Source organism: Giraffa tippelskirchi, chromosome 13 (assembly GCF_054371585.1).
Source record: "Giraffa tippelskirchi isolate mGirTip1 chromosome 13, T2T-mGirTip1v1.2.pri, whole genome shotgun sequence".
Lineage (NCBI taxonomy): Eukaryota > Metazoa > Chordata > Mammalia > Artiodactyla > Giraffidae > Giraffa > Giraffa tippelskirchi.
The window spans coordinates 49,093,831-49,119,938 of record NC_137287.1 but is presented as its reverse complement, the minus strand read 5'-3'; the positions used below and the strand labels follow the sequence as shown (position 1 = coordinate 49,119,938).

The following is a 26,108-nucleotide window of genomic DNA, read 5'->3' as shown; positions in this document are numbered from 1 at the left end:
CTATCTGAATGCTCCCAGCCAGTGATAAGTGTGTTTCTCTCAGCCTGTGATAAGTGTGTTTCTTCTGGTTAAATACTGCCTCTCTGATGCAGCTGGAAACTCAGAGAATTCACCTTTGCTCCACAACCCTCCTCACTCCCGAGCCAAATCCATTTAAGGCCCAAGAATAACTCTGCAAGCTGCCTGGAGAGAAGGCAGCCCCCTCCTCTTCCCTCACCTCCAGGGGAATGGTCTCTTTCCCTTCCTTCTCCTGTTTTCTCTTGTCCCCTCATGCAAAGATGGGCCTGAGAACAAGCCCTTCTGGCCATCACATAACCTCTTGTCTTTATTTATTTATTCATTTATGCACTTGCACATGCCATACAGCATGTGGAATCTTACTTCACTGACCGGGAATCAAACTCATGTCCCCTGAAGTGGAAGCCTGGAGTCCTAACTTGGACAGACAGGGAGTTCCCAGCTCTTGCCTTTATTATCTTCTGAATAGTCATGTCTCTGGGCTCTGACTTTGCCCTCACTGATATATTCCCACATGGATTTTCCTCCTTCGTGGCCCTGGACACCCTGTTTTCTCCATCTCAGTTTCTCTGTCCCCACAAATTCTTAACCTCCTACTCCCGTGAGATGTCCTTGTTCTGCTTTCTGTTCCATGTCATCTTCCCAAGCCCCAGCCAGCATTCTCCTCCTGCAGACTCTTCCCCTCCCTGCCACACCATCTCCCCAGCACACGTTGTCTGCCAAGGATCAAGCCTAAGTCTCCTGCATGGACAGACAGATTCTTTACCACTGAACCACTTGGGCAGCCCTAACACGTACATACTCTTTTTCAAAAAGGACAAAATGAACAGCTACTTTCTCTACATTATAAAGGGCAGATAAAGTACTTCTTAATCCAATGTATGAAAGTTCCATGAACTCTAGAGAAGTGGGAAAATGTGGGCATAGCACCCTCTGCCCTGAAACTGGTTTAATACACATGTATGCTCTGCGGGTCTGTTAAAGAGAATTCATAGGCCTCCCTATATTTGGATACAGTTGTCTCAAACACTCTTAAAAATGCACTTCCTGAAGTATTCTTAGACGGAGTATGAAACAGTAAAGTTTTGAATGAATGCGCAGCAGTTCATCTCCCTGTAGCTAGTTCTTCTAGTCTCTCCTTGAGGCTGTCACTGCAGTGGAAGGGGCGCTTTTTCCCGCTGACCAAGGTAAACCGGTCAGTGCTCGCCCGTGGAGCTGGCCTCCACTCACACGGATGGCGGGGCGCGTGACAAGCTGAGGCGGGGAGGCTCACCATCCTGTGCTCCTGGGAAGGTGTTCCACAGCCACAGCTCACACAGGAAAGTCAGACCTCTTCCCCCAATGGCTGAACTTCTGATTTATGTCATTGTGGTAATTAACTACCCGAACTTCCACTCAGGCAGTGAATGAAGGCTCTTTGGGTGGCGCAGACGTGGCTCAGAGTCAAGTGTGGATTCTAGGGTCTAAGTCCTCTCCTCAGCTGTGTTTGTTCTGAGTGTTACCAGTGTTTTAGTCAGAAGGAGTCTCTCTCCTACTTTTATCATCATCAGGAAATACGCTACTTAAGGTGTTACCCATTTTCCTAGCCTTGATGCACACCATACTAGTTCAAAAGTACCACCATTATTCAAAAATACCACATCTCAGGGTAGTGCCAAGATTCTGCTGAAACACTGGATGATTGTTCCCCTGCCTCCCTTCTCCATGATATCTGTCACTTTCTTAATAAAGTCCCCAATCCTTGAGGCAGCTGACATGTCAGAGTAGCTCATGGGTGCTTGGCTTGGAAAACATAAGAAACAAACAAATGAAATATGTCTGATAATGCATGTCAGCTTCAGTATGGGGCCAGGAAAGGATGACCCCAGGCATGGGCTGCATCCTAAGGGGCCTCCTTCCTCTCCCCAAGTCACCACGAACTTCTGTTCTAGATCTGCTGTTCCATCTGCCACATCCCTTTTTCCTAAGAAAGCAATTTGATAGGATCAAAATGTATTACTGTGGTTGTCCAGTGGTCTGGATCCTGGATGCATATGTTCACAAGTAGCCTGGGGGACTGTCTGTCTTAGAATCAAGTCACCTGACTGGTACAACCAGCTCTAGTCACCAGAGGGCCATTGCAGGAGCCAGTTTGGGGAGTGAAAAATACCCAGAAATGACAAGTAATTTTATTTTCCTTTTTCTTCTCCTCTATCCCACCATCCTTAGTTTTACTTGGATCTTTGCATCAGAGAAAACAGAATTAATAGCAACTTTTTTTTTTCCTTTTCTGCCTTAGTATTACTAGAACCTTTGCATCGGGGAAAACAGAAAAGGTGATCTTTCAAGCACTCAAGGAGCTAGGTCTTCCCAGTGGAAAGGTATTCATTAATTTAATAACATGTTGCTAAAACCACTTTGTGTATTTTTGTCCTCATGTAATAAGTAAGATTATTTACATTAAACTGATTCAGTTAGATTCAGAATTAGGTTCAGTCACATATAGTACAGTCAATTTTTCCTTTATTCTCTTTCCTTCTATCCTTCCTTCCTTTTGTCTTCTGGGCATTGTAACCTAAACATTATAGTATTCAAATAGTGTATTTCCAAATGTTCCTGTCAACTTTATTAAGAAAAGGAAATGATAGCAGGCTGCTCTTTCACACAGCGTATTGAAAGCTTATTTTATAGAAGCCCATCAACATTGGCTGAATCATGCACAATGTCGGCATGAAAAATGGCTCATAAATTAAGTTCTTCAGGACAGCTATGCGATATTTTATGAAGCACCTCTCCCCAAGCAAAACATTTGAGTTTTTAGCCCTTTGGATTTAAAATAGCTGCAGTGAAATAAATTTAAAAAGTAAAATAGTTGCAATGAGTGTATTAACTGCAAGAAAGATCTAAGCTGTTACTGCCTTAACAAATCCTATTTGAAATATAAGGTTCATTATGAAAAGGAAACTCTTATAGAAGTCCCTTTATGTCGCCTGTGAAAATTCACAAAATAAGCATAAGAAAACATTGGGTTTGATTTAGTCAGCATCCTTGTGGCAAGGAGAGAAGGAAGAAATGTTTCTCTGTGTTTGTTCTGTGGAGTATCTCCCAGAGCAAGCACAGCTGTGGCCAGTGTCTGAACACCCAAACCATGGACTCCTGGCGACTGGAAACACTCACTTACATGCGCCATAGTCTCATAGGCTGGCCAGCAGTGGGCCTTCTGGCTCCTATCAGCAAGAACCAGAGATGAAAACCCTGGAGTTACAAGTAGTCATCACTCTGCTTCATGAACCTGTAGATTCGGTAGATCCTCCAAAGAGAGAGAACAGTGCCTGATTTATGACATGCTTCTATTCTTTCCAGAATGACGAAATTGAGCCTGCTGCATTTACTTATGAAAAGTTCTATGAACTGACACAAAAGATTTGTCCTCGGACAGATATAGAGGATCTTTTCAAAAAAATGTAAGTTCCATTTATGAGAAAATGTCACATCAAAGTTATCCTTGCTCTTTTAGACTTTAAAAACATTTTTTGTCCTAATATCTTCATATAATATGTTGACAGTATCTAGGAATGTCTAGCCAGGGTTACATTTTCACCCCTTAGTTTATTTGGTGTAAAAGTTCACTCTGATTTTTTGAGAAACTTTTACATAAGTTGGTTGCAGCACCTGGAACTTTCCCCCCTCCTCTCCCTGCATTGGCTTTACTAACTACCTACAATGTTAACCTGCTCCTTTAGGTATTAACCCATTATGTGAACTAACTAGATTCGATTTGGAATGTTATTATGTTGTTCAAAAGTCCATTCATTCCAATTATTTCAAATGGATGACTTACATGTTGTTTTATAATAATGCCTTTGGATAATGCAAAAGAAGGATTGCAGATATTTTCTATCAGCTAGGGGGAGTAATTTCTTGCCTTTGCTGTTGTTGGAGTGCTTTGTTTTTTTTTTTTCTTTACAAACAGTCTCTGGCCATTTTAAGAGTTCACCACTACTTCAGGTTTAGAAAAATAAGTTTAGGATTATCGTCAACAAATGTCAACATGTAAATCGTACCTCCTGTAGCATCATATACCAAACTTACTTTTTCTAATAAATTTCTTTTCAGCAATGGAGACAAAACTGATTATTTAACGGTAGACCAATTAGTGAGCTTTCTAAATGAAGTAAGCTTTTTCATACATTAACTCCATCAGTCTGTGTGCAGTGGCTTGCTTCCTCCAGCATCCTCATTGCATGCCTGCATCCTGCACCCCATTTGCTTTGCTTCTGACCTGCTGATCTTTCCATGATGGCTTTACCAGGTGCAAAAATCAGCTGCTGCCCTCGTGTGTCCATGCGCTTCCTCATTGGCTTTGCACACTGCTTTTTTGTTGGTTTCTTGCTTTGATGTGTAGCTCTGAGTCTGTGTATGTGTGTGAATTTGATAATATATTCACTTAATTAAATGTGTCTGTGTTTTGCAAGATGATATTTAAGGTACTTGTCTTTTTTTTTTCTATTTACTTGTAAGAAATAGAAAGAGAATGGATTGAGTTTACCACCCTATAGTTAGATTCGCCATTGCTAACTTTTTCTCATACTTTTGCATGGACTGGGAAACCCTTATTTTTGTCTTTTAATGGATTGCATGTAAGCAAAATATGTAGGTTTGAATAGAATATTTTGACAACAAGCACAACACTGGAGTTCCTGGGTGAAAACGTAGTGCATATTAGGCCAATGGAATGGCAGGTTAAACTTTTACTTTTTATTTTTGTAACAAGCTCAGAACTAATTTTAGAATGTGAATCACTCAACAACCAAAACTAGTTGACAAAATTTGCTTAAGCCCAAGAGAAATATATTTCAGAACACATAAACGTTACAATTTTTATGACAACTAAAATTAACTTTATTTTTATCTACATGTACAAGAAAGTGTTTTCAGTGAAACCCATTGAAGCTCTTGTTAATGAAAAAAAGGGAAATGCACTTTTTGTCTAGCACATTAAATAATAAGAAGACTTTAAATGAGGGATGGACAGTATACTTTTGTTCCAAAACAATTGATAGTAACCATTATACCATAGAAAGACAAAACGTTAAGGTAGACAAGATCATGCCAGGTAGAAGGTATTGCCTCAAGAGAAAGCAGCAGGCAGACTGATTTCCCAGTTTGAAGACACATAGCACATCTTTTCTGAAGGGCTTCTCTGTTCTTTTCCAACTCAGGGCCCAGTGGCTCCCGATTTGTAGGGTTGCACTTGAGAAGCTATGATACCCAGAGCCTGGAAGCCCAGATGCAAGAGAGACAAGGTCCCCCATATATCAGCACAGATGCCTACTTTAAAGTAATCCTTTCAGTACACCACAATATTTATTTTACTTTGAAACATTTCAAGTTTTTTCACTCCACTATTTTTTGGTTATGCGGATATTACGTTCATAATCTTTACCCAGATATTATCCACATTCTTATGCCACTGTTGTTCAGAAGTTAAGTTGCTTTGCTCTGCCTCCTTAACCCTTTCCCCATCTTCTGCTTCTTTTAAAAAATGTATTGTTTTATCTCTCTCAGCTTTACATATACTTTGGGTCATTGATCATCTTAAGTTTTGGTGAGATAGGCAAAAATCTTGCTTTCTACGAAAGAGGGCAGACATTTACTGGAGAGAAGATGCACCACATCATCAGTGTAGCGCTTCCTAGAGAAAGGCCTCTTGTGTGCTCTGGGATGAAGCTGGTACTCAGCCGTCTATTAACGTAGCAGAGACTCAATATGCATTGCATGTGTGCTGTTCAAATGAAGAAACAGTTCTGAAGTCTTCAGCGTAGGTGCTGCATTCATGGGTCCTTATCTCATGCCCTTCCTTGTATGGGAGACTTTTGTAGACCTTCCCAGTAACTACTCTTGTAATTCTTATGTCATAGACAAAAAAAAAAAAAAAAAAATTAATTTAAAAAGGGATGATCACATGTATTTTCTGGCTCTGCCATCCAAATTCTTTCTTAAATACTTTCTCCTTGGTAGCTTTTATCCATCAATATTACACTGGCCAGTAGTATTCATTTGCTTATGTTTCCTTCTGTTTGGCTTTTCATTAACAGTAAGGAGGCACTTTTAATTTGGGGGTGGGGCTAATTGAATTGGTATCATTCTGGATTTCTTTAGGTCACAGAAACTACAAGACTACAAGTCCAGGAAACTATACAGCTTTTATTTTTAGTCAAAGTGTCTACCCTGAATCTCTTCCTTTTCTGTCCTAGTGAACTCAGCTGGAAGAACTAGACAGAAATCAGAATGTCTCCTTGAAGAAGGCTGTCAAATGTAGAGTGTTCTGCCAGCACCTTGCACCCATAGGACTTTTGAGGACTCTCCCTCTCATTGTTCCAAAATCTAAAGCACCCCATGGGCAGAGCACCATCGAAACCCATAATGAGAGGAGACAGAATTCACTCTGGAAAGGAGCAGGCATTGCAATGTTAAAGGTCTCTGACTCCAAGAGCTTAGATCTAAACACTTTCAAATGCCTTAGCCACATAGTCTCAATAAGCTGGAATTTAACATTGTATTAGAAGCCCTGGATGCAACAGGACAAGAAAAAATAAATGAGTCCCAGGAACACAAAAGGACAAGACCCTGTTCATTATTTGCAGATGATCGTGTAACCTGAATATCAAAAGCCATCAAAAACTCTTTGAATAGATAAGAGAGTTCAACAAGGTAACCAGAGAAATGATGAACAAAGAAAAGAATCAATAAACACACACCTACGAGCATTAACCAGTTCTCCTGGAGAAGGAAATGGCAACCCGCTCCAGTATTCTTGCCTTGAAAATTCCATGGACAGAGGAGCCTGGCAGGCTGCAGTCCATGGGGCTGCAAAGAGTCAGACACAACTGAGTGACTAACACTTATTTTAACATTTAACAGGAAAAAATGGTATTTATCATATATTAGCAAAAGCCATGTTGCCTCCCACTACCTTCCAGCTTGTGAGTCCCTTTACTCCTTATGTGAAGTTTTCTGTTCAGTGTATTAATGTGTATCTCCAGGAATTTGGAAGGAGAGGAGAGACTATGGTCTGTTTCCTGCCTCGTTGCTGTGTAGGGCTTTGTACGACCTGCTCTCTGCCCATGCCGTCACCACTTACTGGCTTTTCACAAGGAGTTTTGGATCTGCTCCTTGTCTCATCCCCAGTATCTCCATGTTCACTGCTCCCCAGGGTGTGGTCTGGGGACCAGCGGCCTCAGTATCCACAAGGAACTTGTTAGAAATGCAGAACCCCAGGTCCCACCCCAGACCTGCGGAGTTGGAAAATGCATTGAACATTTTCTCCAGGTGCTTTGTCTGCACATTAGAGTCTGTGAAGCACTGGATATCTCCTTGGTATCATTGCTGTCAATGGGAGGAATGTGAGAGCAGCATGACCTTATAAACTTGTTATTCTCCATAATGAATTTAGCCATGGAAATCTACCACTCGGATCTAAAATTTTGGCATAGCTGTATTTCTTGGTCCCATCCAGTGGGCTGAGGGAAGCTTGTGTGTGTGTGTGTATGTGCCAATATTACGAAAATAGTGAAGTTGAGTCCAGAAGAGCTGGTGAGGACACTCACTATGAGCTAGCACCTGGTTGGGTAGTGCCACCAACTCAGTTCTCTATGTGTCAGGACTAATTAAAGCCTCTTGGCTTCAGTTAGTTTCACCTCTCTTTCCCCATTCCTAATGAGAAACTGAATTGATTTTAGTTTTACCTTCATTGTCCATTTCAGTTCAGTTCAGTCTCTCAGTCGTGTCTGACTTTTTGCAACCCCATGGACTGCAGCACACCAGGCCTCCCTGTCCAACACCAACTACTGGAGCTTGCTCAAACTCATGTCCATCGCATTGGTGATAACATCCAACCATCTCATCCTCTGTCATCCCCTTCTCTCTCCTCCCACCTTCAGTCTTTGCCTGCATCAGGGTCTTTTCCAATGAGTCGGTTCTTCACATCAGGTGGCCAAAGTATTGGAGCTTCAGCTTCAGCATCAGTCCTTCCAATGAATATTCAGGACTGATTTCCTTTAGGATGGACTGGTTGGATCTCCTTGCAGTCCAAGGGACTCTCAAGAGTCTTCTCCAACACCACAGTTCAAAAGCATCAATTCTTCGGCGCTCAGCTTTCTTTATAGTCCAACTCTCACATCCATACATGACTCCTGGAAAAACCATAGCTTTGACTAGACAGACCTTTCTTGGCAAAGTAATGTCTCTGCTTTTTAATATGCTGTCTAAGTTGGTCATAGCTTTTCTTCCAAGGAGCAAGTGTCTTTTAATTTCATGGCTTCAGTCAACATCTGCAGTGATTTTGGAGCCCCAAAAAATAAAGTCTGTCACTGTTTCCATTGTTTCCCCATCTATTTGCCATGAAGTGATGGGACTGGATGCCGTGATCTTAGTTTTCTGAATGTTGAGTTTTAAGCCAACTTTTTCACTCTTGTCTTTCACTTTCATCAAGAGCCTCTTTAGTTCCTCTTTGCTTTCTGCCATAAGGGTGGTGCCATCTGCATATCTGAGGTTATTGATACTTCTCCCAGCAATCTTTATTCCAACTTGTGCTTCCTCCAGCCCAGCGTTTCTCATGATGTACTCTGCATATAAGTTAAATAAGCAGGGTGACAATATACAGCCTTGATGTACTCCTTTTCCTATTTGGAACCAGTCTGTTGTTCCATGTCCAGTTCTAACTGTTGCTTCTTGACCTGCATACAGATTTCTCAAGAGGCAGGTCAGGTTATCTGGTATGCCCATCTCTTTCAGAATTTTCCACAGTTTGTTGTGATCCACACAGTCAAAGGCTTTGGTGTGACTTCTTACAGATAGCAAATGAGGCCCTGCAGAATTGAGAGGTGCATGGGAGCTGGAGAGAGAGATCAGAATAAGAAAGGAGAGGAGAGAGGTCTTGGACAAGCACGAGAATCCAGAGTTAGCTTTGTTTTCTGGTTGCTGGTAATCTGCCTCCTGCCTCTCATGTATCATAGGATCACATTAGAGCTGAACCTGATTTTGTTAATCATTTCTTTTATTTTTCAGTTGAAAGACTGTAAGAAAGGGCTCAAGATCACTTTCCATTTTCCATGTCTTTCTTCTTTAATGGCAGAAAAGGAATTATTTAGTTCTATGAGTAAGGCTTGCCAATTATTCCTTTATCTTTTTATATCTCTTTTGAATATTATTTATGTCAACATCTCTCTTTCCCAGTGCTGCTCAGATTAAGCCCGTTGATGTCTTTTCTCAAGAAGAGTACAGACATAATAAGAAAGATATATCATTGTCTCTTCGTATTACGTGGTCACAGTTCTGTAAACTATTTTCAGAAGCTAGTCAGTATTATATTTTATACAGTTCTGAACATCATGGGGTGTATGCTCTCAGTACATTGCTTCCCCAAATCCCAGCTGCAGACCTATGGTCTCTCCCCTCAGAGCTGTGATACATTCACCCCACAGTGCTTTTGACTAAGTGGAAATCTTCTGCAGTCTTATTTCTCTGAGATGTCCTGGAAAAGATCTTTCTCCTCTTTGTTTCTTCAAATAAAGATTATATTTTTGTGACTTTTAATACAAGTTTTACCATTGTTTCCTTGCCTTTGGGTTATCCAGATTGCACTGTGCTTCCTTTCTGAAATGTGAACATTTTCGGGAAAGCAAAAGGTTATCTGGTAAAGCAGATGTAAAGAGAAGTGAAGTTTCATATTGTTGTGGTGCTTATTTGCTGCAAATGTAGAATAAGGGGATTATGATACATACATTTTAAGGACTTGGTTTTCCTGGCTGTTGTTTCTGAAAGAAGGATATTCTTCCAGTGAATATTATGCCCTCTTATAAATTTTGATGAGGGTTACTTGGGAGCAGATTTCAGATGTTTAGCATTCTTCTATCCTTGCAGAACTAAGATACTATTTTTTAAACTGATGGGCAAATATATTTAAAAGCATACCTTTACATACTAGAGTCACACTTCTTAAATTTGAGCACATCAGAATCAACTGACAAGATTGTTAAAATACAGATTTGTAGGTTCCATCGCAGAAAGTCCTTTGGTAGGTTTAGAGTGGGGCCCCAGAACGCACATCCCTCTCAAGCTCCTGGGTGGGGGTGACACCCCTGCTTCAGAAACTGCACTGCAGGAGGAACCAGGCTAGAGCACACACACCGCTGTGCACAGACAGCGCCTGAGAACACTTGGATCCCCTTTCTTCCTTTTCCTAACTTTGTTTCTTTCTTTAACTGAGGCTCTCCTTTCTCTTAAATTCATATGAATTTGCCCCCATGATCTCCATGAGTCCTGAACACTTACCAGAGAGCATATCTTTATACTGAAAGACTTTAATCCTAATAAGAAAGAAAACCTTGTGAGTGTAGTGGCCAACCACGAACAGAACCACTGTGGGGTCCAAAAAGGCCCCTTTGTACCACATCCATCTTCTTCCGTGGGAGTGTTTACAGAGACGGGAGAAGGAAAGTACCCAGAAAATGTACTGGTTATTTATTTGCCTGGTTTAAAAACACTGCATTCTCCCTGGAGGGGCGGTGCTTGTTGCTGCTCCCTTGGGGAGGGCTCTGGAGTTGCATGCCAGCATCCATTTCCTGAACGAGATGGCTCGGAGCATGCTTCACCTGCCTGGCACCCCATGGTCCGCTGTACCATCTCTCTGCACCCCAGGACTTTTTTTCTTTATGGACTCGAGGCCTGTTATTCATGTAACAGTTTCTGCTCTAGCACTTGCATGGATATGAGCCGTTACTTCTTAGATTCCAACAGAAGCATGCTTCATTGGAATAAATTGGCAAAGAGATATTGATTCCTTAGGAGTTAACACTCATCACTCGGGGGGATTGTGGGAGGACCAGAACAGGTTAGGCCACGAGTGCTCTAGGAAATGACATCAAGTGTCCTATTGGCCAAAGGCATTCATGCTGTGTGCCCCACTCTTCAAATGACCGTTCCAAAACAAATAGGCAAGGGAGATCCATATGAACTTTTAACAGTTGTTTCTTCAATACTTTTCTAATAGTGCTTTTCAAAGTCTGTGCATATATTTGGGTAAAGAGTCATTTCTAGGGTCCTATCTATTGACTGAGTTTTGCTCACATGATAATCTGCCATTTTTTCATTCCAGTTTCCTCTCTTTCTTTATTTGATGGATGACCAGAGACTCAGTGTTTGGTCCTTAAATCTACCATGAACATTAAGGAAGTTTAATAGACCCACTATCTGTAGATACAAAAAGACAGACAGATACACACACACACACACACACACACACACACACATACACACACATTCGATTGTAGCTAAGTAAGTTAGTAAATTGGACTTTTTTCATCTTTGCTGTGAAGTTAGGGTGGCAGAACTGCAGAAATTTGTTCCCAGTGCCTCATATAATGTAATACCAGGAGCCTATGGGTGCTGATTTGAAAAGAATGACATTACCAACCTCCCAAATGTCTTTAAATATTGATGCACTTTCTGCCCAGAGGATTTCCTCAGGGCAAACCAAGTTAGATTTCACAGTGAAACAGAATTTCTGAACACTGATATTTAAGTACAAATTTTCATGTTGTTTTGAGCTTGTAAATATCCTTGTGCAGATTTTCATCCTTATTACAAGGGGTTCATTTTCATACATATTTACTCAAGAGAATTAAGTTCACAATGCCCCCAAAATCTTTCATTCATGTAGAAAGATATAATGAAAATGAAATTGTATTTGTCTATCTAACTTTAGGGGTTTGGAAGTTTCTTTGTTATTGTTTTTGGTTTGGCATTTACATGGGTATGATTTTTGCTTTTGTTTATCTTTTTTTTGAAAGACTTTTTATCTCACTTTATAAACACTTATGCCAGATATCTTCCCTGTGGTATGACAAGACCATACCATTTTCTCTATTCATCAAATTTAAATGAAAAAAAAGTATATTTTGTCTCTCCATCTTCAGTTCAGGGAAGGGAACCAACAAGCTACTGCCAAATTTGGACCTTTTTGAAGTGTGTTTTAGGGAGAAAGACAGGAGAAAAGCAAAATCTCTTTGTAACTATAAACATGGTATTATACATATATCTTCTATTAAAATTACATAGTTTAGTGATGTGTAATAGCCCAAGGGTGAGGAAGATCAACTTAAATGGAGTTATTTTCTCATCATAGCATCAACGAGATCCTCGACTGAATGAAATTTTATTCCCATTTTATGATGCTAAAAGGGCAATGCAGATCATTGAGATGTATGAGCCTGATGAAGATTTGAAGAAACAAGGTAAGAAAAGTGAAAAAAAAGAGAATTTTTCATTATTTAAAAAATTCAAGAGTATATGCAACTTTTAAAATCCTTGCATTTTTAGCTAAATGTATTTTTAAATGCTTTGGAGCTCTCTAGAGACAAGCATTGATAAGTGACTGATTTTTTTTTCCTAAATCAGTATAAATTTTGCCTTACAACAAAATTTGTTTTTGCTGCCTGAAATATGATGCTAAATTTATTATTAAACTATAGCGATATTTCCCCCATGTATTTTCTTATATTAGATCCTTAATGTTGCATAGTGCTTAAAATGTAAAAATGCCAATTATAGTCTCTGTTTGCCATCTCTGGAAAAAATTGGCATTTCCTATAAAAATTGACACGTTCCTTTTGTCCCTTGAGTTTCGGCAGGCTAGCTAAATTTAATACATGATTTGAGGAGCCTTTTTACTCATCATTTGACCCCTGGTATGGAAGATAAATGCAATTGACATGAAATTAAATAGGAATCAACAAATTGTTGGGGTTTCTGACCCTTTACCTGTTTCAGTGAAACTCTGGAAACAGTGTGTTGTTCATTTCAATATTTAACAAAGGACAGGTATGGGGAGGACATTCAAGATTGGTTCTATAACCATGAGAAACACCTGCCGAAGTGGGAGCAATGATGATAATACAGTATTGCCAGAGAGGGCCAGGAGATACCTGGGCTAGAGCCTCTGGCCTTATGTCTCAGTGGAGAGTGGAGAGAGATGCAGGTTAAGTTCTTTTTGTCCCATTTGCCCATGAGTATCATGGCCTCAGTCTCCTCCTATTTAGAATAGAGGTTCTTCTCTTTTTTTTTTGTATCTCAGTGAGCATGGATGAAAGGTTTATACATTCTCTGGACCTACATAGACTTGCATATACGCATCCTGGCCCACCACACCATGTAGCCACACCCCTGATATTTTTCTAAGCCCAACAGAGTTTTCCCTTGGTTATAATCGTACATTTATACTTTCCTGTTAGAGTCTCAAATATCTGTTTTCAGCCAGACTGCTTCATTACTTCCCTCTGAGCATCATAATCAACTCCACACAGCGTGTGATGAAAGTGAAGCGAAGAGTGGCTTTGCAGGAAAGCTAGCACCTGGCAGTTGTGGGAGGTGATGTGATTTTTGTTGCTTACCCTGTTGCTGTGTGACCTTGAGCAAGGACCTCTATTCATAGACCTCAGTTTCCCTGCTTATAAGATGATGGGGTTCGTACCATCATTCCACTAGTATTTCTCTTCCCTGCTTTCAATCCTTAAAGTTTATAGAGGACTGAGTGCCAAGCACTGTACTAGATGCTGGGGATTCAAAATGAAAAAAGGTGGTTGCAAGCTATTGAAGGAGAAAGACTGATGACTCAGTAGTGCCTTGGCAGTATGATAAATGTTACAGTAGAGATGTGTCTTTGATTATTATAATGTCCTGAAAGTCTATGACATTACCACTGACATGTCTAAAAAGTATAGCTTCACCATTTCACAAATGACAGGAATGTTAAAGTCTGTCATTAGCAAGTGTGGGTGAGAATATGGTGCCAAAGGCATTGCAAACTCTCTTGGTGTGTAAGTAAGTAAGTAAGTAAGTGTTAGTCACTCAGTCGTGCCCGACTCTCTGCGACCCCATGGACTGCAGCCCACCAGGCTCCTGTGTCCATGAGATTTTCCCAGGCAAGAATACTGGAGTGGGTTGCCATTTCCTTCTCCAGGGAATCTTCCCAATCCAGGGATCGAACCTGGGTCACCTGTACTGCAGGCAGACTCTTTACCAACTGAGCTGGGTGTGTAAATTGATACAAACAGCCCCCTGGTGAGTAATTTGTCCGTAATCAAGTGGAAAATACACCTCTCCTGCAGCCCAGCCTCTTCACTTCCAGGTCTGGGTCTGTGTCAGAGTGCCCCTGCTCAGGCCTCAGATCTCTGCCCCTTCTGCCTGCACTCCTTGGATGAACTCATCTAAACCCAATGGCTTTAAGTGTCTTCTGTACAGAAGCGGCTTTCAGATTAAACTCTCCATGCCTAATCTCTCTCTTAAACCACAGATCTGTATAATAGACCTCTCCATTTGGATGGTGAGTGGGCATTTCAGATATATGTATGTTTACAATATGCTTTCATTCTCCCCATCCACAGACTGTTCCTTTCCCAACCTAGAAAATGGTACCATCACTCTCCCACCTTTTCATGCCAAAAGTCTTGGAGTCATCCTTGACTTGTTTTGCTCTTTCACATCACTTCTAATTCATCCTCAAAACCTGTAAGATCCATCCTGAAAATAAATCCTGAATAAATCACTCTCATTGTCTCCACCCTTACCAGACTATCTGAGCCTACATCAACTCTTCCTGTTTGATGCCAGCTAACTTCTAACTACTCTTTTGCTTTTTTCAGTGCCCTGCAATTTATGCACCCCACAGCAGCTAGAGTAAACCTTTTAAAATCATGTCTAATCGTGTTCTTCCGCTGTTCAAAATCCTCCAATGGCTTCCAAACACACTTAGTACTTAATGCAGACTGAAGTCCAACTGATGTAGTCTTTAGATTCCTCTCCAGCCACATTTCCAGCTACTTCCCCCTTCATCACATGGTCTCTGCACTTGCGGATCTTTCTGCTGTGAATGGGGCACCCCCAAGTGTGCATGTGCTTGCTCCCCTGCATGAGTGTGACCTCATCAGAAGGGCTCCTGCTGGCCACACATCGAACACAGCATCCTGGTCATTCTTTATCACTTTCGTTTCCCGCTTTCCGTTTCCTGCTAGCACTTTCATAACGTTATATTTATTTGTTAATTTATTTGTTCTCTCACCCACAATATATGAGTTTCATGAAAGCAGCCTTGTCTGTTTCTTCTATCCCACATCTGTCACAGTGCCTGGAAAAGTGTGAATGTATATGTCCAAGGAGACACACAGGTTTTTGTTGCAGTATGTTTAGTTATAAATAGAAATACCCATCAACAGAATGATGGACTATGGACTATGGTATTAATATATTCACATATGGACCTTATACTCTGCACACTGCCTACCACTCATTGAAAAGTAAATGACCAAGAGCTACTTGTATTAAGTAAATAAATAGTAAGAAAATATAAAAAGTATTTTATATAAACTTATAGTCATAAATACCTATTTTTTGGATAAGTGCTTGTATATAGTAAAGTTACAAACCATTTTGGGAATGTAAATATGAATAAAAAGGTGGAATTGAATGGACTTGAGGTGGGGCATGCAGGGTGCTTCACTGGCACCTGTAATTATATATTCCTTTAAAAAAAATGTACAGTAGATAAAGGAAAAGACAAAACCAGACAAGGCTGAGGTGTAGGTCCAGCTATTTATCATGATATCATCTGTACTCTTCTGTACAGTTGAAATCACCTTGTAACTTTCAAATGCTTAAGTAAAAGCAAGAAACGATGTTATTGGTGGTTGACTGGATAAGAGAAGATGCAGAAATATTGATGTCTCTCCTGCATTTAACACAGTGGCCCTGCCCCTCGTCACAAAGATATGACTGAGATGAACACTGTCTCTTGGGGTCACATTTCAATGACCATGGAATACTCATCTTACAAGTCCTATACCCCATTTTTATAGATGAGATAGGGAAATGGAATCATTTGAATGCAGAGAGGCCACTGCTCCCTCCTCCACTTTGGGTTCTGGTGCTGCACGTCTGAACTTAGGGAACTGAATGCTTTGCCATCGTTGATATGAAAGCAGGTGCCACCTATTTGTGGAAGGCATTGTGTTATTTATGCAACTTGGGTACTTTGTTCAAGTTCTGAAAGATGAAGTTTCTTGGGAAAGACACTGTGAAGTAGTATTTACGCCTCCTGTTTAAGCTGCTTCAGATGTCATAAATAAAACTTGTGTATCTTCAAAACCATAAATCTACTATGATACTCTTTCTCCCCCAGGCCTCATATCAAGTGATGGGTTTTGCAGATACCTGATGTCAGATGAAAACGCCCCCGTCTTCCTAGATCGTCTAGAGCTGTACCAAGAAATGGACCACCCTCTGGCTCACTACTTCATCAGCTCTTCCCACAACACCTATCTCACTGGCAGACAGTTTGGTGGGAAATCTTCAGTAGAAATGTACAGACAGGTCCTCCTGGCTGGTTGCAGGTTAGAAACTCAAGATATTGTTCTTTGTATATGATGCCCTTCAATTGAATTTACTCTTCTCTGAAAAATTAGAGATAGCATTCAGAGTGAAAAGGACATTTATCTTTCTCTTTAATGGACTAGGATGGTCATTTAACCTTGAGGAAGGAAGAACGATATCTGTTCCGGAAAGATCTAGAGTCCCCCTATGTGTCAAAGGATTTTTTTTACTGTAAATTTAAAATATTCCCAAAACATTACAAAAAAAATAGCTTACTTTAAGAAGTCATGCAAATTTTTCTTTTGGTCTTATCCACTTTCAAGTATAGCTTTGTTGTTGTTGTTATTATTTAGTCACTAAGTCATGTCCTACTCTTTGCCACCCCATGGGCTGTAGCCACACCAGGCTCCTCTGTCCATGTCCATTTCCCAGGCAGAGATACTGGAGTGGGTTGCCATTTCCTTCTCCAGGGGATATTCCCAACCCAGGGATTGAACCCAGGTCTCCTGCATTGCAAGAGGATTCTTTACCGCTGATCCACCAGGGAAGCCCAAATATAGCTTTCCTTAATGTTATATGTTCTAAAATTTTATTCTCTGACGATAAATATTATTTCAAGTGGTCTTTATTTTATAGAAATTGGAAAATATTTGAGGTTTAAAATATGGTGAAAATACTGAAAGTGAAAATTAAGAAATGTAGTTATATTGTGATATTTTTCTTGATTGTCAATGACCAGTACATAATTTTTTAACTCACTATTTTTGTACATATAGAAATACTTTAAAAGGCTGTAAGTGTATCACCACATCTGTCTCAGACTACTTGAATATGAGTCACTGAAACAATTAGAATATTTTCATTTATGGCTAAAGTAGCATCATCACAATGATAAAATTTTTACAGTATTCTTTAACATCCTCTAAAGCCTAATCCATATCTAAATTTTCCTAGTTGTTCCAGAGTCATTCTTTATCACAGCTTTGTCACAGCTAAGATTTCATCCAGAACCACACTGCCTGTTCTATCACTTGTCTCTCAATCTACAATAATAGTCCCTTTTTGATGACACCAATCTGATGCTATTTTAAGCTGTATCCTCCACAAAATAATCACATTACTTCATTCATTCAATTTTCTACTTCTATAGAAAATAATTTATTTTGATATCTTTTCTTTTCATTTGTATACACACTGTTTTATTGTAAAAGTTCAATACTGTAAAATCACTGTATTCCTAGATGTGTTGAACTTGACTGTTGGGATGGAAAAGGTGAGGACCAAGAACCGATAATAACTCACGGCAAAGCAATGTGCACAGATATCCTTTTTAAGGTGAGTGTTTTTGTTTGCTTGATTTTGGCTTTGGTGCTTGTTTTCTTTTTTGTTGAAGTATAGTTGATTTACAGTGTTATTTTAGTTTCTGGTGTACAACACAGTGATTCAGTTATGTGTATGTGTGTGTTCTTTTTCATTCATATGCTTTTCTATTTTAGTTTATTACAAGATACTGAATATAGTTCCCTGTGCCATACAGTAGGACCTTGCTGTTTAGTTTCTAAATAGTAGTTCATATCTGCTAATCCTCAGTTATCCTTCCCCCACCTCCTTTCCCCGTGGTAACCATAAGTTTGTTTTCTGTGTCCGTGAGTCTGTTTCTGTTTTATAAATAAGTTAATTTGCATCATATTTTAGATCCCATATATAAGTAGCATCATATGATATTTGTCTTTCTCTTTCAGACTCTTCACTTAGTGTGATAATCTCTAGGTCCATCTGTTTTGCTATAAATGGTGTGATTTCATTCCTTTTTATGGCTGAGTAGTATTCCATGGTGTATTTATGTACCATATTTTCCTTATCCATTTCACTGTCGATGGACGTTTCAGTTGCTGTCACATCCTGATTACTGTGAATAATATTCCTGTGAACATTGGGGTACATGTGTCTCTTCCAGTTAGAGGTTTCTATGGATATTTACCCAGGAGTGGGATTGCTGGATCATATGGCATCTCAGTTTTTAGCTTTTTAAGGAACCTCTGTACTATTTTCCATAGTGTCTGCACCAATTTACATTTTCACCCACAGTGTAGGAGAGTTCCAAGGTAAGTTTTAAAATTATATCACTATAGCCTTTCCCAAACTGTTGTGGAAATGGAGAGGTAGAGTGGAGAGAACAAATTATTCATTTTCTCAAGCATCTTACCTTTGTATTCCCTTTTTCCAGTTTTTCAGAAAAAAGTCAAGAAAAATATTTTTTCCACTTAATATCTCCTTCATACTGCTTTTTCTGCTTTCAAATGGTGACAGTGCCATATGAGGTTCCTCTGGGAGAACCTTCTTTGTTCCACTTACTTTTAAAACAGTCTTTCATTTTCTTATCTGTTTTTGTGCTTGCTTAGTTTGCATTTTTCCTGAAGGACTTTCAAAGTGGAATAAAAAGATAAATAGGATATAGAAGATAAAATAGATAGTGCCCATACAGATAAGAAGATAAGATAGTGAGATTAGAGTTTTGCCTTACGAATCCCTGTCAAGAAATCCTGTAAACTGTCCATACCACAAATTGGGCTCCAAACTTTTTTGAATTCAGTGCAAGGAGAGAAGGCTTCTCAGGTTGTTCAGTGGTAAAGAAGCCACCTGCCAGTGCAGGAGACACATGGGACTCGGTTTCAATCCCTGGGTGGGGAAGATCCCCTGGAGAAGTAAATGGCAATCCGCTCTAGTGTTCTTGCCTGGAAAATTCCATGGACAGAGAAGCCTGGCAGTCTACAGTCCATGGGGTCTCAAAGAGTCGGACACGACTGAGTATGCACGCAGGTGCACACGTGCAAGGAGAGAAGCATGATAGTTCACAGGGTTTGTAAAACACTACAGAGTAGTTTAAAAAGGATATGCCTGCAATGCAGGAGACACAAGTTCGATCCCTGGGTTGGGACAATCCCCCGAAGAAGGGAATAGCAACCCACTCCAGTATTCTTGCCTGGAAAATTCTATGGACAGAGAAGCCTGGCAGGCTACAGTCCATGGGGTCACAAAGAGTTGCACACTCCTGAGCGACTAATGTTTTTAAAGAGTTGTTGGTCCAGAGAAGCACAGTTATTCCCAGTGTGTGCATGCATGTTCAGTCACATCTGACTCTTTGTGACCCTATGGACTGTAGCACTCCAGGTTCCTCTGTCCCTGGGATTCTCCAGGGAAGAGCACTGGAGTGGGTTGCTGTTTCCTTCTCCAAAGTATCTTCCCGGATCAGGGATTGAACACACATCTCCTGCAGTGGCAGGTGGATTCTTTACCACGGTGCCACCTGGGAAGTCCCTGTTCCCAGTACTGAGAGCAGATAGAAGTCCTCCCAACCCCGCACCCTTCAAGATCCTCACAGAATGTAATATATAGCTTTACAAATAGGCATTTCAATGATGGCCTTTTGGTGATCTCTATGTATACTTTGAAGGTTGATTTCTTAGAAAATGCCTCAGTATGCTCCAGTGATGTCCTGCCAAAAGACAAATCAAAAAGTGAAATTCTGCGGTTGAACAGTATGTCAAGTATATCAACCTCTCTCAGGTTCAGGTAACTCAGAAGAGTTATTGCAGCTTCTGGATCAGTGGTTCTCAACTCTGCCAACATGTGGAAAATCACTGGAGGTTTTTTAAAAACAGATGCCCAGACCCTGGACCCATGACACTCCATGCATATCATTTCTCTTAGCCAAGATGTTGGCGACTTTTGAATTGCAATGAATTCAAGATTATGCTTCCTGAGAAGTACCAAGGTTATGTTCAAGTGGGAAGCCATGAGCTTGCATAGCCAACCAAAGTTACAGGACGGGTTAATGTCCTTTTTATAGAATTAAAGAGCTAATAAGGAAGCCTAAGCTGAAAAGGAAGCTCTTCCCCCTCATTTCAGAAGTGAGCAAAGGAAAACCCGTAGGCAGAGCCAAGATTTTCTGAAGGGAGGGATTCTTGGTCAACTCAAGTGGACAATCAAGGTCACTTGGGAAGCAATTCATGACATGTTTACCTGGGAAGAAACTTCAAGCAAAAATAGCTAAAGGACCACCTAAGCCATAGAGTACTTCATAAAATATTACAAGACTGTCTAGCCTATGTTGTTATCCTTTCAAATGGACTTCCATAGATAACTACTATAAAATACTTTCCCAACTAATGGAATGATGGGACTTGTCCCATGGTTAACTATAAACCAGTAAGAATTTGAGGATTTTTACCAAATATGATGCTCTGGTTGTTGAAGTGTTGGTGTGAAACTGGACTTTCTGAAGCTAAGCAGAGAGCTGCCATCTGTATACAGTGGCAGGCGAGGAGGACTTGCTCAGCTCATTGAAAAGGTGTTTCAAGTAACCAAGCTCTCAGTTCAGAGAGGGGTGTCCTTGTCCCTGTTTAGCCTCATAAGTTCTTGAGCAAGGAGAACCTTCACCCCGTGACCCCCCACTTTCACCAGGCTAAAACAAAACAAAAGACATTGCAGACATCACATCAATTCACAGGAAATCTTCATAGAATGAATGAGATGTAGCCTGCCTGGTTCCCAAAGGAAACTCAATAAAAGCTTCTAGTTCACCAACATGTTTTTCCTCAAGGCAAGAGGAGGAGAGGGGTCCATTGCAAAAATCTCTGAAAGCTGAAAGCTCACCGGCTCCTCAGTGAGAAAGGTGAACTCGGAACCCATTGTGGCAGATTATTGAGCAAGCAATTGCACTGCCGATTTAGGTGAAATGCAAGTTACTAGCACCCTAATTTTGGAGAAGTAAACAATAACTTTGAAAAAAGTGTAGTTAACCATGAACTGTGCCTGCATCTGACCACAGGGAACTCAATCTGGAGTGGTGAATGGGTTCTCCAGGTTTGAATTGCCAGAACTGACTTTCTGAAAAGCTCAAATTATTAGTCTCCAGTTGATTTCAGGTGCTTTAATTTTTTTATCTCCTTTCTCGTTAACACTCTTTATCTTTAAAGGATGTTATTCAAGCCATCAAGGAAACTGCCTTTGTCACATCGGAATATCCTGTAATTCTCTCCTTTGAAAATCACTGCAGGTATAGAGATTTATTCTACCCTGTCTCTCTGTGTTGTTTGCCATCCCCATTTCCCATCCCTGCTCCACATCTTTTTGAATAACTGAACAGTTTCTTTTGTGAAGTGGTAACTACCTATAGTCTTATGAGAAAAATAAAGAAGAAACTCACACCCCTATTCCCCAACACCTCCAAAAGAGAAAAAAAAAAGTCCTCTTAATATGTTTTAGAAATGCTTCCTCTAAAGCAAAGGTCAGAGAGCAGGACACCTTGCTCAAAGTTCCATTGAGTTAGAAGGCTTGGCAGTATATTTGTAGTCAGATGTGATGGACTTGAAAGACACTTTTTATTCTGCTTACCAGCTCTTAGTTCAGTGGCAGAATCTACTTTTTAACCTACACCAATTAGCTCATTAGCGTCAAAGGGGCAATCATTTTGCTGAGTGGGAGTTTTTAATCGCTAGGAATGGATGTTTCTTATTCTTATCCTGGACAGTTAATGGATGTTTGAATTTACAAATGTTGGTTCTTTCCCTCCAGCAAATATCAACAGTACAAGATGTCCAAATATTGTGAAGATCTATTTGGAGATCTCCTGTTGAAACAAGCACTTGAATCACATCCAGTATGTATTTTTAGCAAGCCATATTTCTAACATGAATGGATTTGTTTTGAAATTCATTTCTGAAGGGTCAAGTAGTTCTGGAGGACTGATGTTAAAGAGCTTCATATTTATTTAAATTCGTTGGTATGGAAAGCTTCCACCGTGCTTCAGAAAGGTGTGTAGAGAGAGAGATAATGTAAACATCTGGGTCGATTTAATTCAGAAGATTGTGGCATCCTTATGGCTTCTGAAACCTCTGTCTTAAATTTTCATAAAGTGCACAGTGGCCTGGGTATAGAGTTGGTGATCATTCTCAAATTCAGTGACAGGTTAGAATCACCTGGAGGAACCATGAAACATACCTCTGCCATAGCCCCACTCAGAGACTCTGAAATTGATTCAAGTCAGCAGATTATGCATGGTGTTTTTTAAAATGCTCTCCAGATAAATCAAATGTGCACCCAGGGTTCAGCACCCACGGGAGCCTGTTGCTATGGAAAGTTCCCTGGATCAAGTCTCAGGAGCCTGAAATTCAAGCTCCCAAGTCCAAATCAAACTCTTGGGCAATGCCCAAGAGTTATATGCCCATTTTTGAGCTTCATTTGTTAAACCTGCTAATTCCTTCATCAGGCAAGGAACTTGTAACCTGTGGTTTGCAGGGTCTGTGAGGTCATTCTAATTACATGCAACTTGTTTTTCTGTATACAGTCATCCAAGAGAGTTCATCAGATGTTTACTAAGATCCACAGCCCCCAAGTGGTTAAGGTTCACTGTCACAAGATGTTGGGAGTAACAAGAAACTCCTGGAGTGAAAGTATGAAACACTCGACAGTAATGAAGTGTTTTGCCCCACTATTGATGAGCAGCTGATAGACCCAAACACGGTAACAATAGGCAGCAATTGAACATCACCATGACTGACATCTGTGCTACCTGGGAACACATCAGGTGGTTTAACAATGAGTTTTGTAGAAGTGCATCTATGGGAATTGAAAGAACTATAGAGGATATTTACCACCTCCTGAAGCTATGGCTGCCGGCGCCCCGTCCACAGCCTGCAGTGCTTCCCATTCCCCACTTAGAGCCTAATCTCCTCCTGTCGCCCCTGCCACTGCTGGCTCAGGGGATGCTCTGGTCCCTGGAGCTGTGCCCACACGGGAACGTCAAGCCAGAGGCGCCAGAGCATCACCACCTCTACCCGATGCTTCACCACTCCTCGGGAGGTTCGACTGAGCGCCTGGGCCCACTGCCCCCCGGGTTCCCTAGGGGGATCCCGCTCCCACACACAGGGCAGGATAACACTCCTAACACTCCCCTGATGGGCTGGCCATCTTCTTGTTCTCACTGTTCTCCTCCTCTGTTGGAATTCTCTGGAGCTGCCTCCCAAATAAATGACTGGTGCTTTCATCTTTGTCCCAGACTGACTAAGGGAACCTAACTGAGAAACAGCCCTGATTTATTTTAGTTTTTACCTTGGTCCTTTGTGTACTTTATTTCCTTTGTTAGACCAAGGTGCTTGCTTTTACAGAAAGGTCTCTGCATTTTTTGTGAAGTGATGTCCACATACATGAAAGGTTATGGGAAGTCTGGTAATAAAAATGAGACTAAGATCTGAACTACAGAACTTTCAGTCCTGGGAACAGAGCACAGGATACAAATGTAAAACCATAACTGAAAACGAAGATGGACTATTATGTGTTGAATATTTATTGCCAATATCCAAGTGTAAGAGAGATCACTGAGAGTGAACCGGTTAAGGTAGGCTTCCGAAAGGAAGCAGAATTTCAGCCAAGGGTTTCATTAGAGACGGAATGGATGTAGGAAGGCACAGTGCCTTGCATGTATAAATAGTATAAAAATTAGTTTGGAAAATGAATGGACATGTGGAAGGGTAGGCAGTTGTATAGATGGATGGTAGGGGGATGGGGAGTGGTTGGGGATGGGTAAGACACAGTTCTGTGGATCAGTTGTTGTTGTTCAGTTACTAAGTCATGTTTGACTCTTTGCGACCCCATGGACGGCAGCACACCAGGCTCCTCTGTCCTTCACTATCTCCTGGAATTTGCTCATGTCCATTGAATCAATGATGCCATCCAAGCATCTCATCCTCCATTGCCCCCTTCTCCTCCTTCCCTCAGTCTTTCCCAGCATTAAGGTCTTTTCCAGTGACTCGACTCTTTGTATCACCTGGCCAAAGTATTGGAGCTTCAGCTTCAGCATCAGTCCTTCCAATGAATATTCAGGGTTGATTTCCTTTAGGATCGACTGGATTGATTTCCTTTCGGTCCAAGGGACTCTCAAGAGTTCTACAGCCCCACAATTCGAAAGTATTAATTCTTTCTTGGTCAACTTTCTTTTTGGTCCAACTCTGACATCCATACATGACTAATAGAAAAGCCGTAGCTTTGACTCTACAGACCTTTGTCAGCAAAGTGATGTCTTTGCTTTCCAATATGCTGTCTAGGTTTGTCACAGCTTTCCTTCCAAGGAGCAAGCATCTTTTAATTTCATGGCTGCAGTCAGCATCTGCCGTGATTTTGGAGCCCAAGAAAATAAAAACTGCCACCATTTCCTTTTTTTTCCCCATCTATTTGCCATGAAGTGATGGGATTGGATGCCATGATCTTAGTTATTTGAATGTTAAGTTTTAAGCCAGCTTTGTCACTCTCTTCTTTCAGCTTCATCAAGAAGCTCTTTAGTTCCTCTTTGCTTTCTGTCATAATGTTACTGATATTTTCTCCAGCAATCTTGATTCCAGCTTGTGATCAGAGGTCATCAAATAAAGGAACATCTCCTATGAAGATATCAATCTAAGCAAATGAAACCATAGTAGAGGTCATATTTCAATCATTAGGACCACTTCCTTCTTGATTCTCTTATTGAACCCACAAAGCCACAGTCCTAAGCTTTGAGGGTAGATCACTCTGCTGAGCAGACTGACTTATGGTACAGCCCAACACTACACTTAACAACACCAGCCAGCCCCATGATCCCTTGTACTTTACCAGATACTTAAAGAGGGTCAAGGCCTGGGGTCGAGCTGGACCCCGTTCCCTGAGACCACTGCAGGTTGGAGCCCATTCCCTGGGGAGAGCAGAGCAGCTCTGCAAACCTTGAGAGTCCTTTCGGGTGCCAAGTTTGCAGCTTTAGCGTAAGGCAAAGCATGGGCCAGTTTGGGGTGTACAATGAAAGTATAAAGCTGTGCTGACTGCCATCTACTGGATGTTGGTTGTGTAACTCACAGGCCTTCTGTTCATTTTGGTCTGGAACAGAGAATGAAGAAGTAAAACTATCATCAATCAGCTTTTTCTGTTTGTCTCTAGCTGGAACCAGGCAGACCCTTGCCATCCCCGAATGACCTCAAAAGAAAAATACTCATCAAAAATAAACGACTGAAACCTGAGGTTGAAAAAAGTAAGTCAAATACACTCATCAATGACAGAAGCATACATACGTTGGATCTTTTTTCTTTCTTTCTTTCTTTATTTTTATTTGTTTTGCCATGCATTGACATGAATCCACCATGGGTGTACATGTTTTCCTCTTCCAGAACCCCCCTTCCACCTCCCTCCCCATCCCATCCCTCTGGGTCATCCCAGTGCACCAGCCCCGAGCACCCTGTATCATGCATTGAACCTGGACTGGCGATTCGTTTCACATATGGTAATTTACATGCTTCCATGCCATTCTCCCATATCATCCCACCCTTGCCCTCTCCCATAGAGTCCATAATACTGTTCTATTTATCTGTGTCTCTTTTGATGTCTCGCATACAGGGTTATCTTTACCGATTGACTAAATACCATATATATATGTTAGTATACTGTATTGGTGTTTTTCTTTCTGGCTTCTTTAGACAGTTCAGCAATCTCGAATGAAACATACATTAAAACCACTGATGGGGGAGGAAGTGGGTCTAATGGTCTATATATTGTTCAGAACAGAGTTGCCACATTTCCATTCAGGTTTAGTTTCTACATCAACCCATTCTTGAAATGGGAAAACCTATTCATGTATTTGTAGATCAGCATTTGGAGGAATCCCC

General features: G+C 40.8%; 1 protein-coding gene across 8 annotated transcripts in view; it reads left to right on the top strand.

The window, feature by feature from the left end:
• The window catches only part of PLCB4 (phospholipase C beta 4), a 478,321-nt gene that overhangs the window by 361,810 nt on the left and 90,403 nt on the right, over positions 1–26,108 (top strand). For all 8 annotated transcript variants that reach the window (XM_081559122.1, XM_081559119.1, XM_081559121.1 and 5 more), the window contains 9 exons: positions 2,297–2,378; positions 3,361–3,461; positions 4,114–4,171; positions 12,185–12,293; positions 16,232–16,442; positions 17,664–17,757; positions 21,402–21,481; positions 22,000–22,084; positions 25,387–25,477. In XM_081559122.1, coding sequence (XP_081415248.1) covers positions 2,297–2,378; positions 3,361–3,461; positions 4,114–4,171; positions 12,185–12,293; positions 16,232–16,442; positions 17,664–17,757; positions 21,402–21,481; positions 22,000–22,084; positions 25,387–25,477 — 911 coding nt within the window. The remainder of the gene's footprint in view (positions 1–2,296; positions 2,379–3,360; positions 3,462–4,113; positions 4,172–12,184; positions 12,294–16,231; positions 16,443–17,663; positions 17,758–21,401; positions 21,482–21,999; positions 22,085–25,386; positions 25,478–26,108) is intronic.